The sequence below is a fragment of the Rissa tridactyla genome, chromosome 2, assembly GCF_028500815.1.
Source record: "Rissa tridactyla isolate bRisTri1 chromosome 2, bRisTri1.patW.cur.20221130, whole genome shotgun sequence".
Classification (NCBI taxonomy): domain Eukaryota; kingdom Metazoa; phylum Chordata; class Aves; order Charadriiformes; family Laridae; genus Rissa; species Rissa tridactyla.
The window spans coordinates 144,249,692-144,264,813 of NC_071467.1; the positions used below are offsets into that span (position 1 = coordinate 144,249,692).

General features: G+C 39.6%; 2 protein-coding genes across 3 annotated transcripts in view; one reads left to right on the forward strand and one right to left on the reverse strand.

The window, feature by feature from the left end:
* The window catches only part of RUNDC3B (RUN domain containing 3B), a 55,746-nt gene extending 47,214 nt beyond the window's left edge, over positions 1-8,532 (reverse strand). The window contains exons 1-2 of the mRNA XM_054193094.1: positions 8,235-8,532; positions 1,449-1,564 (exon numbers count right to left, since the gene is read on the reverse strand). Of these exons, the coding sequence (XP_054049069.1) occupies positions 1,449-1,564; positions 8,235-8,338 (220 nt within the window). The 5' untranslated portion in view covers positions 8,339-8,532. The remainder of the gene's footprint in view (positions 1-1,448; positions 1,565-8,234) is intronic.
* Positions 8,533-12,667: 4,135 nt separating this feature from the next.
* ABCB1 (ATP binding cassette subfamily B member 1) overlaps positions 12,668-15,122 on the forward strand; it is a 63,524-nt gene continuing 61,069 nt past the window's right edge. The window contains exon 1 of one of the 2 annotated variants that reach the window (XM_054191536.1): positions 12,668-12,782. The gene's annotated coding sequence lies outside the window, so the exon portion shown is untranslated. The remainder of the gene's footprint in view (positions 12,783-15,122) is intronic. The other variant, XM_054191539.1, reaches the window with a different exon arrangement.

The window sequence follows — 15,122 nt, forward strand, 5'->3', positions numbered from 1 at the left end:
TTTCAAGCCCTGTGTTGTATAATATGTACCCTTTTAAAATTTGAATTGTCACGGTACATTTATTATCTCAATTTCCCTTTCAAGTTTTAAAGAATAGATAGTGATCTAGCTTATTACCAAAGTGTTCCCGTTTGCAATACAACGCACAAGTTGCTGTGTTTTCTGTATTTTTATTTAACTCTGCAAACTTAGAAAATCATACTGGAAATTACAAGAGGAAGATTGAAACAACAATTTAGCTTTTTGATTTTTGCTATTTCTTATTTGAAATGATTTTTTACTTGCAAATTCCATTTGCCTGCAACCCATTTGCCAACCTATCAAGGCTTCTCTGTACTGCCTGTCCTCAATAATAGACTGTGAAGCGAAAGAATGTTGGGGGGGAATAAAAAAATTTGATAATGATTTTTGCTCAAATATCACTGAAGCTGGGTGAGATGAAAACAGAGCAATTTCTCTGCAGTGTCAAGTTGCTAAATACCCATAATCACTTCAATAATCTTTGTCACAATGTGACAAACACTATGTTCCTAACCCCACTGCGTGATTTTTCCCCCCACCCTTCTCTGACAGAACGACAGCAGGTAGTAATTGTGCTACTCAAACGTCAGCCTACACACAATATTGTTCACAAAGCTTATTTACGAATATTAAAAAGCAAAAGTATGAAAAGGAGTAGGTTGTCATTTTACACATCTATATTAGATGATTATGATGTCCTTCATATTCCTCAATTTCAGAAACCGTACACAGAACTGGGAAACGAGGAGAAGCCCATAGTCCTTTTCTAGCGACTGTTACTGCTAAGGAACAGTTTGTTCTTTTAGCAAGGAAGCTTCCTCTAGAACAATCAGAAAAAGCAAACAGACATTTTCTTGAATTAGAACAACATCTGACTGATACAAGAGGAAAATCAACAACTGACCTTTCTCAAAAGCAACTTAATCCAGATCCATTACATTCCAGTAGCAAAAACCAGCTTCACTAAGGGGGTGGGGGGATGGTCATGAAAGGACCTAAACACAGTTATCTGGAAAAGAAGGCAATGAAAGCAGGGAAGGGAGAAAGAAAAGGGAGCAGCACCACACATACGCTCTCTATAGCTTCTGTTAAAGCAGAAAACACTACAATTGTCTTTCAGACTCATAAGACAAAGCCTTATCATAAAGCAGAAAAGCAGACAGAGCTCAGCACCATGGCAACATCCACTTGCTTAATTACCAGCCAAGAAGGCTTCCAACAGGAACATTGGAAACATTTCACAAAAACTGTTTCTTTGACTTTTCCACAGTAATACAAACAATAGAAAGGCAACAGCAAAGGGACAGACACACAAAGCAAGCCAAACCTTTATTCAGCACCAAGGAGTTTCTACAGATGTACACTGGTTTCATATAAACAAATTCTTATGGCAAAAACATCACCAGTAAGGAAGCTAATTAACATACCTTTCAGTCGATGACTTAGAATCTGTTCCAGAATGGCTGCGAAATTATTAAATTCAGGGGAAGTATCATCTATAGTCTCAAAACAGGAACGGTCGATCAGAGTCTTGACTGAAAACCTAGAGCAAAAGTACAGGACAATCATAAATTATATGGATAGCTATGGGTCCTCTATAGCAGGACAGTAGTTTGTATAAAACAAACAAGCAAAGAACCAGAAAAGCACCTTGATGATTTCAAGTTCAGTCAGAGCAATGCAAACACATACCACATTGAGAAATGGCCTGGAAATGCAATCATCATTGTTGGTCTTAAGCACAAAGTCTTAAAAACAAAACCAAAGCAAAAATCCCCATGCTTTCTATGTAGAAGTGAGCTAGTTATTTTCTAATTATTTTCCTTTTCTCTAAATTATTGTTATAAAGCTGTAGAAAAACAAGCATTCAAAAGCATCCAACATTAGTTTCTCTTTGTAATCCTAAAGATCATGATTTTCGCTTGACACTTCACTCAATGCTCCTTTTATTCTCAAAATCCATGCCCACGAATCAGAAGTATAAACTCTATCCTATTACGAGAACACTGTAACTTCATCCTAATGCAAGAATAATCCAAATGTATTACAAAACAGTGAATTTTTATGCACTGTTAACTCTGTGCATTAACTTGGACAGGCTGATTTCCCTGTGAATGGGGGTAATCCCTATTCAGCATCATATTATTTCATTATTATGCCAGAAAAGCTATCAATTTAAATGATCTAACATTTGAAATTGGAAAGGCTGAATCAAGCCACTGTAAAAAGCAGACAAGATGTCAATTAGACAATGTTAACTGTGTTTAGTTACACCTGAACTTACACAATTTCATTCTCATTCAGAAGAAGAATTTAAATCTCAAGAAACATGACAAAAATTGATTTTTCTCTTGCCTTCTCATTTTAATCACAATCCATTTTTATTTTACTTTCTTCTCCTTGTTCTTCAGTTTTCAGATTCAAGGCAAGTTTCATATGTCCTCAACTTTGAAAATAATGTTTATTTTATTTATTGTGTTTTTTGCAACAATCCTTACTTGTATTAATGGAGCCATACTAGAGCCTGAGGCGATGGTTTTCACAACACCCAAACTTCAACAGTACCAGTTTAGGAAGTTGTCACTCTGCCGGCTCATCCCAGGCTTTATACCTGGGCACACTGTCCCCTCAGTTGTGCCAGTCCTATTTTAATGGGGCTCACTATGAACTGATCTAGATTTTTAGTACTCAACACAAACAGTTCTATGGCACAGCTGCAGAAGCAGCACACTATGTAGGCATGGGCAGAAATGAGACTCCTTAAACCAACAGTACTATTTTCAAATGTTTGTATTTTAAAAGTAACTAAACCACATCCTTAGTGGAGTCAGCACAGCCTCCTGATGCTCATTTACTAAATGAAACTAATTATGCTCCAACTAAATTGTCATGTAAATTTCAAGAGTTTCAATTCAATTATGCTATACTAAGTAAACTTCTGAATAAAGACTCCCTGTCCTACCTTTCCTGCAGCTTCTGTTGATGTAGTGGTTTTGGCAGGACAGGAATTAGGAGTGAGAAGGGTGGGGGAGGAAGCTGCTTCTGCAGTGCCAAGTTATGACTCAGTTTTGAACTCCTCCACATTTTTAACCAATTTTGAGTAAGTGAGAGACATGCATGCCCACCAGTAAATTTCTACCTGCTCAGTATTATTGTTATTGTCTACTCTAATGGCAGTAATGACTGCTGCCTCAATGCTATACGAGAGCAGTGAAATTATCTATAAAAAAACTTCTTAATTAAAAAAAAAAAGCATATAGCAAGGCTATACAGTATTAACTGTAACAAGAAGACTCCTCCCACATCGTGCAGATCTGAAAAAGAGAAGGTGCAGCATATCACTCACTCACTGGTGATATACACAAGAGAGACAAGTGAGTTAGCAGTGTAATGTACTGGACTATATATAGGAATATCATCTTAAAACTCAAGAGACACGATCATCCATAAACTGCAAAACAAAGTAGTGTATAATATGTAGTATGCCTATTTTTTCTCTATTCAGTGCCCTACTTACAAGTTCAGAGGTTAATACTGTATGGGACACATATTCATAAATGGAGATATATTCAAGAAAAAACAAGTAATTCACATACATTTCTAAAAATCACATATAAGTAATTTCTTTTTTTTTTTTTTTTTTTAGTTTTAAAGCATTCTGCAATTCTATTGAAGATAAAGATACCTAGTTTTTAAGGATACAATTGTTAAATACGTAGGGTCTTATTAGAAAAGCCAGTCTAACAGCTCATCATCATTAATGGTAGTCTTTTAAGTGCTCATGTTACTGCCACCACGCCCTCCATAGAAAGATTTATTTCCATCTCTCTACTCTACACTTTCACCAAAAAACTGAACAACTTTTATAGCTATGTCAAGTTTGGGTGAAATTGGCTTTTAAGAAAACAGACAGGGAGTGCAAGTATGTACACTTAATTTCCATAGACCAGGAAGATAACAGTGCTACCATACAAAATTTGATTTACAGGAAATATTTTTGGGGATATTTAAAAAAATTCTTAGGCAAATACTCCTGTGGTTTTCTTTTTTTCTCCAGTACTACAGAGAGACAAACATATCTATAAGTCTAAATTAAAAGTCACAAACACATTTTGCATAATAGTCACGCTTCACCGTGCTTACCACACAGATTGGAAGAAGGATTTAAGGTATGTAGAAGCGATGCCTTTGAAAAAAGGTTACACAGTAAGCACTGGGTAAGCCATTTTACTCAGTCATGAAAGATGCCTCTTATGTTCTTTCCAGTGTATGGCCCCCCAGAAAAGAAGACCTATGCTTTTACACAGTTATGTGGAATGACATGGGAACTGAAAGTCAAGAGAGAAAAGGTCAGGTCTAAAGAACACAAGGGCTACAAAGAAAAGATGTCCAAGTAGAGTTAGAGCAGCTTTCTTGTTTCCCTTTGTTGCTGCCACCTTCATCTTCTCTCCACCGGGCTGCTACAGCAGCACCGCCCTCCAGAGCGACAGTATACCTACACACCAGAGGTTAACAGAGAAATGGTAACAAAAAGGCATGAGAAAATGAAGCGGCTCAAAAACAAACTTAAAATTTTCTAAGATGAACTTTCTGGTGGACTGTAGGAGCAGAGGAGTAATATAGCTCCAATACCTGTTGCTTCAAGACTCTTTAAAAAATGTCTTTTATCCAATCATTTCCCATTGTGTCATGGCAACAACAGGGTTGTTTTTTGGTTTTTGGGTTTTTTTTTCCATATGGTAACAGCCGTTGAAGAGATTCCAATATCATCTAAACAACCTTTGTGAACGCTGATATTTTCAGTTTTTTAAATATTCTTCTGTCATGAATCTAGTCTTCCTTGAGACAAAAAAAAAAAAAAAAAAATGAAGAAACAGTAGCATTTTCCAACCTTAAAAAGACCACCTGAATTATGTAAGAGGAAAACACTCTTGAATAAGAAAGACTTATAGCAATCTTTTTGGGGTAGGTTCTTCCACTGTGTTGCAAAATGCACAAGAAGATCTCCCAAATTTCTTGAATAACTCCAAACCAAAGCCAAGCCTTTTGTGGATATATTCCAGGTCCATAGGCTTATTTTCAAAACAACAACAAGCCTCTATAATCAAAAAGCAAATAGGTAGAAAATTTGACTGTTATATGAATTTGTCACTTTTCATTGTCAGGTTCTGCTCCTCTCAGTTTTCAAATGAATGGAAGGATTCTGTCAAATTTATTTAGCTTTCAATTTGGGAAATGTCATAAAATGCCATTTTAAAGAACATAAACTATTAATATAGAATAATCCCCAAGATTATAAACTAATATCTCTTATGCTGGAAGACATGGCTTGGACATGAAATCAGACAGTTTAGATAAGGGTCAATGTCACTGCAACAGCTCTTCTGCATATTAGCAAAATCACTATTTTAAAAATATATTTCCTGACAATTGTTCAATTCTGCGTTCACATTCTGTATTTGAGCTATGACCCTCACTTCCAAGGCCTGTCTCTATTTTTTTGGTGGTTCTGTAGCTATATGGATCTTTGATCTATGAATCTTAGGGAAGACTAGATTAAAACAAGGTGAACAACCTAGTACAACCTCAAAATCCCAGCACTTACTAGAAAATGGCATCAAACTTTAGGGAAAAAAGGTAGGGAGAGAGACAGAGCTTAGGACATCTATTACTTATTCAAACAAAAAAATCCTAAGAATTACTGCAATTTAAATCACAGCTGTGCAGTAACACAAACATAACCGTGTATTTTCACATGCAATTGGTTTATGGAATTTAAGTTAACTACGTTACTTCCCATGGCTACAGTGCCACTCAGAATTTTAGTGGAAACAACCTGTTCCTTCCAAAGCTGTGAAAATAAGAAACTATCCACATCCACATGAGGAGTTAGATATCATCACTGTAAGAAAATTAATATATTTATTTATCTATTTATAATAACTTAATATATTAAGTTAAAATCTGCTAAATCGAAGCTTTGACAAAAATAGTTCATTATTTGACACTGTAAACAGATGGTAATTCAGAAGAATATCTTCCTTGTGATCTCACCTTCACTGGGTAGCAAGCCATACCATCCAAATTTAATTGAATCAATTAATTGGAGAAATTTTTACCAGAAATACTGCACCTTCTCATAGGATTTTGATTGGAAAGGTCTATTATCTTACTGGTTTTTATACTAATTTGGCTATTCCTAACAAATAACACTTTTCAATAATAGAAAATGTGTGATAACTACAGTAAAGAACAGAAATATTTTAAACATTTACTCTTATACTGGCAGAATAAGAATACAAACACATGTATGGAAAGTATAATAACACAAATCTTCTTTCTTCATCATCCCTTCCAAATTTTAAGGTGTATCCACACACTAGGAACTTCAGGTTTTGTGAAGACACAGAAAAATGAAATTGTTTTACCGAAAATAATTAAAATATGACAATTTCAAGTAGTTTCTGCAGTAGCTCTTTGTTTCATATGTGTTTGACTGAATTCCCTCAGATTTCTAAGCATCTTTGAATATGTTACAACATCATTTCAACTGCAGGACAAGGACATGAAATAAAGAAACTAAAAAATAAAATGTAACAGCACAGACTACAGAAGAGTTCTTCTCAAATGAGGAGGCAGAAAAAAATAGCCAGCTCTGCAGAATACAACATACTCCTTTTAAAAGAACTGTTTATATCCTGTACAATGATGTCATTACATGATAAAGCTGGTATGTTCAAAAGCCTGTACATTAGCAATATCTATATCTCTGTAACAACAGTGAAACTGAAAACTTTTGTTTCTTCTATTTGTTCTGCTTCAGCAAGTTTGATAAAAGCCTTCTTTTTCTATGTTTTTATTGCATGCATTTTCCACAATTAAAAGTAGAGGTATGTATAAAAGCCTGGGAAAAGACAGAACAGTATCGATGCTACTCTGAAACCCAGATACTAGGACTTGAAGCAGTATTGATGCAAATTTCTTTCAGTAGCCAGAGAGACAGTCACACTTCTAAAAACCCATTAACAATAGAAGAAAAAAAAAAAAAAGAAGAATATGGGGTCCCAAACTGTTTTTTAAAATACTGCTACAGCATGAAGTGGTGAGGGTACAAAATTATCTAACAGTTGTCCTGGTATATTACTAAAACTTTTGAGACCAAAAATTATATCATAGCTCCTATGAAGCTGTTGAAGACCTTCTCCAGATAATAGTCTAGTTTGATAACTTAAGAATTTAGTAGTTGAAACACATGAACTAACAAAGTCATTGCTACCAGCATATTCATGTATTTAAAAGTTTGCCATGATGTAATGGGTCAGTACTGCACGCTTGGAAATGCTACATGAATTCAACAATGACAGGAGTGGAAATGCTTAGAAGTACAGCCACAGGAAGTATTATTATTATGCTTCTATAAGCTCAGCGCTAAGATGCTAAAAAAAATTTGAATTCACTAGCTCCAGCCTGTACTGCAGATCTCCTGAACTAGATTTTGGAGATAAAAATATCCCCTGAACGCAGCCTCCTTGGGACCGCTCTTGCGGCACCAGTGCGATAACAAGAGCAGAGGGTGAGACACTTCCACAGCTGCCTGGAAGAACAGTTTTAGGTTTCGCTTCACGTCCAATACGTGCCAGCTCTAAATTTTAAAAGCGTCCGTACCGCATCGATTTAAGAGAAATCGACGAAACCCCAAATTCTATTTGCGCGAAGATGAAAAACCTCAGCCCAACGCTGCCGAGAGTTCAGTCTGCCATGCCTTGCCCGCCACACGCCTTTGGCCCAGAAATGCCATCGAGGTGCCGAAACCACACACACACACCACCACCCTCCACCCCCCAAAAAACCATTTAAGGCCCCGATGCCAGGTGTGCTCCGGCACCGCGGCAACACCCCTCAGGCAAACACTCCCCAAGAAGCTGAGTCAGGACGGAGGAGACTGTCCTCTCCCGCCCCTACGTGCCCCCAGAGGCCGGCAACAACCTCCCCGGAGGCCGGCGCCCCGCTGACAGGGCGGCCGCGGGCTGCGGCGGGGCTGCCGCCCGCGCTCCCGCCCCCGAGCGGCCGCCACGAGAAGGGGCCGCCCGTCACCTGCACGGGGAGGAGGCGGAACGGCCCCCTCAGGCGGGGCTGCCAGCGCCCAGAGCGGGGAGAGCGAGAGGAATGGTCCCCTCAGGCAGGGCAGGGCCGGGCCGGGCCCGGCGGCTCACCTGCAGACTGTCATCAAGTTCCGCCTCTCCACCGCGGCGTTGCGAGCCGGGACGCTCTTCCTGCGGGCGGAGACGTTGAGCCCCCCTAAGCCGAGGGATGCCATCTCCGCCGGGGGCAGGTGGAGCCGCCGGGGCTGGCGCCGAGCCTTTGTTCCCGGCCTCCCGCTCTCGGGGATGCTGCGCCCGCCGCCGCACGCAGAGGAGGAGACCCCCGTGTTTTCCCCGCTCCTCCTCCTTCCCCCCGTCCGATCCGAGGCAGTCGGCCGAGGAGGCGCCAAGGTCCCCACGGCGGGGGCGGCTCGGCCACCCCCCTCCCCGCTCCGCTCCGCTGCCGGCAGCCGGGCGGCCAGAGCGCCTCGGAATCACAGCGCCGCAGAGCGCCGGCGCCGCCAGCCAATCAGCGCGCGGGAGGGGCGCGGCGCGGCGCCGCCGACGGCCGACGCTCCGGAGGGGCGCGCGCCGCTAACGGACGCGGGCGGGAGGGTAGCGCGCTGGCGGCACCTGAGGCGATGGCGATGGCGATGGCGGGGTCGCCTTCCCGGCTGAGGAAGGGGAAGCGCTCCGCCAGGTGCAGAGGAGGGGCGTCTGTGGGAGGCTTCTTGCCCTCCCCTTCTGCCAAACGTCCCGGTCCCCTCACTCGCTACCTGTCAGCGGAGTTCAGGACCACCCGAGTGAGTCTTGTAGCCCACTAAGCGTCTGTGAAGTTGTGGGCTTCTTTTAATTGTTATCAGTTATCTCTCTTCTTAGCAAGTTGCTGGCTAGGATGTGAGAACTTACCTGGTTGTAGCCTGTGGTGGTGTTAGGCTTAGATTTAAAACTGCTCTGAAACACTAGACACTGCTTTATGGCATATGTAACCTTTTGAGGCCATACTTGTGGGAATATGTGAATCATGGAATTGTCTAGGTTGGAAGGGACCTTTAAGATCATTGAGTCCAATCGTTAACTGAGCACTGCCAAGTCTGCCACTGAACCACGTCCCTAAGTGCCACATCTACACATCTTTTAAACGCCTCCAGGAATGGCAATTCCACCACTTCCCTGGGCAGCCTGTTCCGATGCTTGATAGCTCTTTTGGTGATGAAATTTCTCCTAATATCGAATCTAAACCTCCTCTGGCACAACTTGAGGCTGTTTCCTCTCATCCTGTCACCTGTTATTTGGGAAAAGAGACTGACCCCCACCTCACTACAACCTCCTTTCAGGTAGTTGTAGAGAGCCATAAGGTCTCCCCTCAGCCTCCTTTTCTCCAGGCTAAACAACCCCAGCTCCCTCAGCCGCTCCTCATAAGACTTGTGCTCCAGACCCCTCACCAGCCTTACTGCCCTTTTCTGGACTCACTCCAGAATCTCACTGTCTTTCTTGTAGCGAGGGGCCCAAAACTGAATGAAATGGAAATCCACCCTGCAAACAAAGTACAGGTGTCTGTCCTCTCTCTGAACAAAGATGTGATTTCTGGGTGTGCTTTGAACAGCTCTGCGTGTGGGGCTTGGCCTTGGTGTCAAGTTGTGCAAGAGGCAGAATGAAATGAAGGACAAGTCACTGGAAGGTGGGATGATTCAGCACTTCTGAAGAAAACCTAGCAGTAAATTAATTGTGTTTTGTAGGGTCTGAAGGAGTAGATTTGTCCGGATAGTGGGGGAGATGTGAAGTTGTATGGATTGTTTTCCTGTCTGGGAGGAAGTTCCCTTTCTGCTTAAGAAAATAGCTATTTGTGTGCAACAAGGATGAATGGTGACATAAATTGTGGCATGACTCTTTATTCTACTGAGTTCTGCATATGATATTCCTAATGGTGTCTGTTAAAGTCTAAGCTATGCATTCCTATTCTCTAAGCTATGCATTCCTATTCATGAAATACAAAAATTTCTACTTATTGACATGCAAGTCCCCATTGGACTGTGGTTTCCTCAGCGAATATTACCTGTAGATATGAAGCTATTTCTTCGAGATGCTATCAAACAGGAAACTATGTCCAGTTATTGACTGCCAATTACATTTCTCAAAGAGGAATTGTGTTGATGGAGGAGCTTTAAAAAGTAGTTTTCCATATAGATGGCCATGTTTTTATATGTAGTAATATACAAATGTCTCTCTTTTTTCATCACAAGATCTTTCATAAGTTGTTTCAAGTGTTGTTGCCACTTACCAAAACTGCCAAGATTATCATATATTACTTGATATGCTGTATTCTCACCCCACTCAGCATGTAGCTAAATAAGTTTGAATTAATCTTTATCTTCATTGAACTTTATATCAAATGGTAGGTAAAATGTTCTGCCTTCGCTAAGGTAAAGCTTCATCTTTCTTGGGTGGTTTTTTTCCCAAAGGCATTTTAATTCAAATTCACTATGTGGTAGTTCACCATTCTGCCTCTTCCTCCCCTCTCCAGAAACAGCATAAAAGAAGTGGGGGCACAGGTAAACCTGGAGGAGGGTATACTTTCTACTCTGAAAGCAAGAGTAACAATTTTTTTTGGATGAAATGGCTCTACTAGAACAGGATTGAAACAAGCTAATGTTCTTTACTCGTTCTTTCAGATGATCAAAGGAAAATGCTGACCGTGTTACTTGGTGACTTTCAGAAATGAAGAGCCTACCTTCAGGTTTCTTTCTGCTTCTCAGAGTCCTTGTTGAGACCCATTGTCTCTATGGCTTCTATTAAGAAATTCGTGCAGCTTGAGTAATCTTTCGATTAAATTCAAGCTGAGACTGACGTAGATTTAATCTCTGCAGATGAGTGATTTCAGCTGCAAGGTCTATTGTTCTTGAACTTAGGATAAACGTACTGGATAATTAACAATACCTTACAAAAACCAATCAACCAACCAAAAAAAACCCAACCAAACAGGAGAACTTTTCTACGTATATCAAAAGCAAAAGTATCTTCTCTGTTCATCTCCTCCGCCTTGTTTCCAGAAACTGCAACTTTTTATTTTTATACTTGAAAGAGATTTAAGATGAAATCAGACTTATCTGTTGGATGAAGCTTTAGGTTCAATATTGATAGGTTTTAGTCCTCAAGTAAATGAATTTCCTCAGAGATCGTTGCTTTCTTTTAGATATAATTTACTGTCTTATCAGAGAAAGAACTGTAAAACGTTCCAGAAGACTTCAAAGGATTTTAAAAAATCATAAATTTGAATATCATCAGCTGCCTGAGACTTAAGAAAGTTCAATAAATTTATCAGGAAATTTACTGTGGTAACTCTTGCATTTTTAATGCCTCTTTGTAAGAAAATAGGCTGAGCAAAAATCTTACTGTCTTCAACTATCTAATGGGAGGATTGAGGGAACAGTCAGCTCTTCTGAGGAACTGCATATCAAATGGACAAGGGGCAACTGTCATAAACTGCAACAAGGGATCAATATTAGGAAAAAATCTTGACAGCAAACACTGGAACAGATTGCTCAGAGCAGCTGTAGAATGTTTGTCCCAGAGACATTAAAAACTTAACTGGATGAAGAATCAGAATGCCCTGATCTAACTTCAAAGTTGGCCCTGCTTTGAGCAGGTAGAAAAATTACTTCTCTCTGTCACTTCCAGCCTAAACTGTTTTGATTCACAGCTGACAGTTGTATAATAGAATTATTCCCAGAATTAATTTAATAAGAAAAAGTACGTTCTGCTCTAAAGTTTCTGAATACAGAATGTATAATATAGGTGCACCGTATTAATGACAACACTGCATCTGTTTGAGTTGATGCATGGACTTCAAGTGGTTCCCTTCAACAATGTTGTTAGCTTTAAAACATTAATAAGATACCAGCAGCTGTGTGTGTCAGAGTATATAGCTTCACTTAGAAGTCAGTATCTATAAAGCATGGGCATGAGTAATGAGCAATTCTAAAAAAAAGTGTACAAAAAAACCCACCCAATCAAAACCAAACCTACTGGGAAGTCACTCCTGTTTGATTTCAACCATGTGAAGCTGGAATGCATTACGTACAGTATTCAGAAACAGTATTACTGAAGTAGGAATTTGAAGTGTCACTGTATGAATAAGTACAGCAGCTATGACTGTTATAGCAGCAATGAGGAATATTAATTGGTTAAAATTAGTTTGGATTTATGGATAGCAATGTATTTATGAAAATCACTACATCTCAAAGGAAAAAAGACTCAGAAGTGTTTCTCCAGATTCACTGGCTTTCAGTCAATAAGAACATGCCTTTTAAACAGATTGTTTGCCTAACTGAAGTGGCAAAAACTCCATTAAGGATATTCTTAATTAAAAAAGCTGTGACATGCTCCTCTTTCAAATTTGACCGAAAAGTGTCAAAGCTTCTCTCTGTTTCTCATACCACCCTGCCAGCAAGTACGCTAAGGGTGTACGAGAAGTTGGGAGGGGTCAGAGCCGGGACATCTGATCTGAACTGACCAAAGGGATATTCCACACAATATGATGTCATGCTCAGTGGTAAAAGCTCAGGGAGAGCAGGAAGCAGAGACTTCTGAGGTTACAGCGTTTGTCTTCCAAAGTAACTGTTACGAATGATGAAGCTCTGCTTCCCTGGAACTGGCTAAACATCTGCCTGTCGATGTGAAGTAGTGATTCCTTATTCCTTATCTTGCTTTGTTTGCATGCGCTACTTTGCTTCACTTATTAAACTGTCTTTAACTAAATCCACAATTGGTCTCACTTTTACCCTTCCAATTCTCTCTCCCATCCAATTGGAAGAAGTGAGTGAGTGGTAGTGTGGGGGTTAACCCAGAACAAGTTGACACTGTGTTGTGATTTGCAGTAGGAGAAAATGAACTTGATTTCAAGACTTCACGTAAGACTTCCTCAGTCAGGAGCAAACCACAAAGCAGTTATGTCATGTTTGGTATTAGGTGTGATATATTTTACTATTGCACTTTTGGATAGTTTTTAGTGTATTAATAGTTTGGAGCACATCTCATGGATTTCAGTCAGCTGCTTAGCTTTGTGTTTATGTAGGAGGCATACATGCTTGCTGTTTTAAAAGTTTGTGGTTTTAAGCATTTTCATTTTGTTGTGCCTTTTGGGGTTTTCTGCGTGTTGTTTTGGTTTGGTTTGGTTTTGTCAGCATTATCTGCATATCTGTGTATATTTGATTTACCAATATCTTTGTACTGTAACCTGCTAGGTACCATTTGGAGTTCAAGTTGCACTTTTGCAAATCACTGCTTCCTACATGAATTCTCAGAATCAGTAAATTTTTCAGATTATTTGCAGATCTTGCACTTTGGTGTTATTGCTTATGCTTACATTTTACAAGAAATGTGTACAGAATCCTTTAAAATAAAGGTTTGAGGATGTTTGAGAAGATGCAATTCCACCCACCTTCTTTTTTGACATCCTGATTATACTTAATTCTGTGGAAGGAGTGAAAGGAATTGAGAAAAGCATAGTACCATATGCCTTTTTAGAGCATACTTGGGTGACAGTCATGAACAGAAGGAGAATAAGAACAAGACCTGAATTCTACAAAATGACATCATCATAGTAGAATTGTCCAAGAAGAAGTAGACACTGAAATATGAAGCATGTTTGTGATTTAGGACAGGAAGGATGTAAAATTCAGTCTATGAATTTTAAAACGTGTTGCAAGCCATTTTAAGGTTGCTTGCCTGAAATGAGTAGGAAAGTAATATTTGAAGGCATTGTGACTTAAACGATGGAAGACAGCTTTTGAAAGATATGTTTGCGAACCATAAATGAGATTAGTGCTTTATGTCAAGGCGCATAAAATAAAGTTTAATCTGTGTTCATTTCTCTTGATTATTCTTTTTGCATATTGTTATGTTATTAAAAGGTATTACACTTTTCCTTTGTGACTAAATATTTACATTGCCACTTGGTGGCCTCATTTGATCAGGTAATAGATGATAAAAATATAAGTTAAGATCATTTTTCTTTGCAGGTGTGCGATTCAAACCTTGATATATAATCTTCCTATACATTCAGGAACAATATATCCCGTTTTGCAATTGAGTTTGTGTATGCTGTGTTGATTGCTGTGGGCCTCAATTGCTGATGTTGAGATGGTCAGACTGGAGAGCTCTTCAGTAAGGATAGAAATGAAATGGATGACTTTTCTCCCCATTCTTCCTTGCTCATCCTTGATGTTTTAGTGTTCCTTGCCATTTCCCAATCAAAACAAGCAGAGAATCTCATCTGCTACCAACATAGTTTAACTTTTTTTTAGGACTAGAACTTGTTTTGATTTTACCAGGCTTCTTTCTTGCTTATTCTCCATATTTTATTACTTGCAGATGGTTTTCTGTATCCCTTTTGTGAAACTATATCCCATGTCTATTTCCCTTTGTGGTTCCATATTATTAGTATAATTAGCTGTGTTACAAAACACTTGTGTGTTATTGCTGGGTTTGCTGTTTTAGTGTGTTTATGGCTGGGTTCAAGGCAAGCAAATATTGATTATATCGTGCTTAGCATACTTCTGCTTGTAAAAGTGTTCTGCCTTGGTATGCTTCCTGTCAATGATGGAATGCAAACTCAGTTCCCTATGCCTTGATTCTGAACCCACAGTGTCAAGCTCTGCTGGCTCAAGGCTAGCTACTGCCTCAGAGCAAGAAGCTGGAGTGCCACCCTGCTCCAGTCTTGTCTCATGGTTTTCTTGCAAAATCCATGTAGGTCTTTTGCAGTCGTATAGCTCCAGATAGCTCCAGGATCTTCTGTCACACACTAGAAGACATACTGCAAGCTGTAACAAAGACCACTAGTTAATACACAGGTTATTGATGGTTAAAATAACACATAATTCTTGTACAGTACTTGACTGTCCTCTAAGAATATCATGGTAGAATCAGAGTTTCTGCATCCATTCCTGATCTTAGTGGCTGTTTATTTTCTAAAGTGATATGTCCTTTCGCTGGTGCCTATTCATTATTTTTTTAGCTACT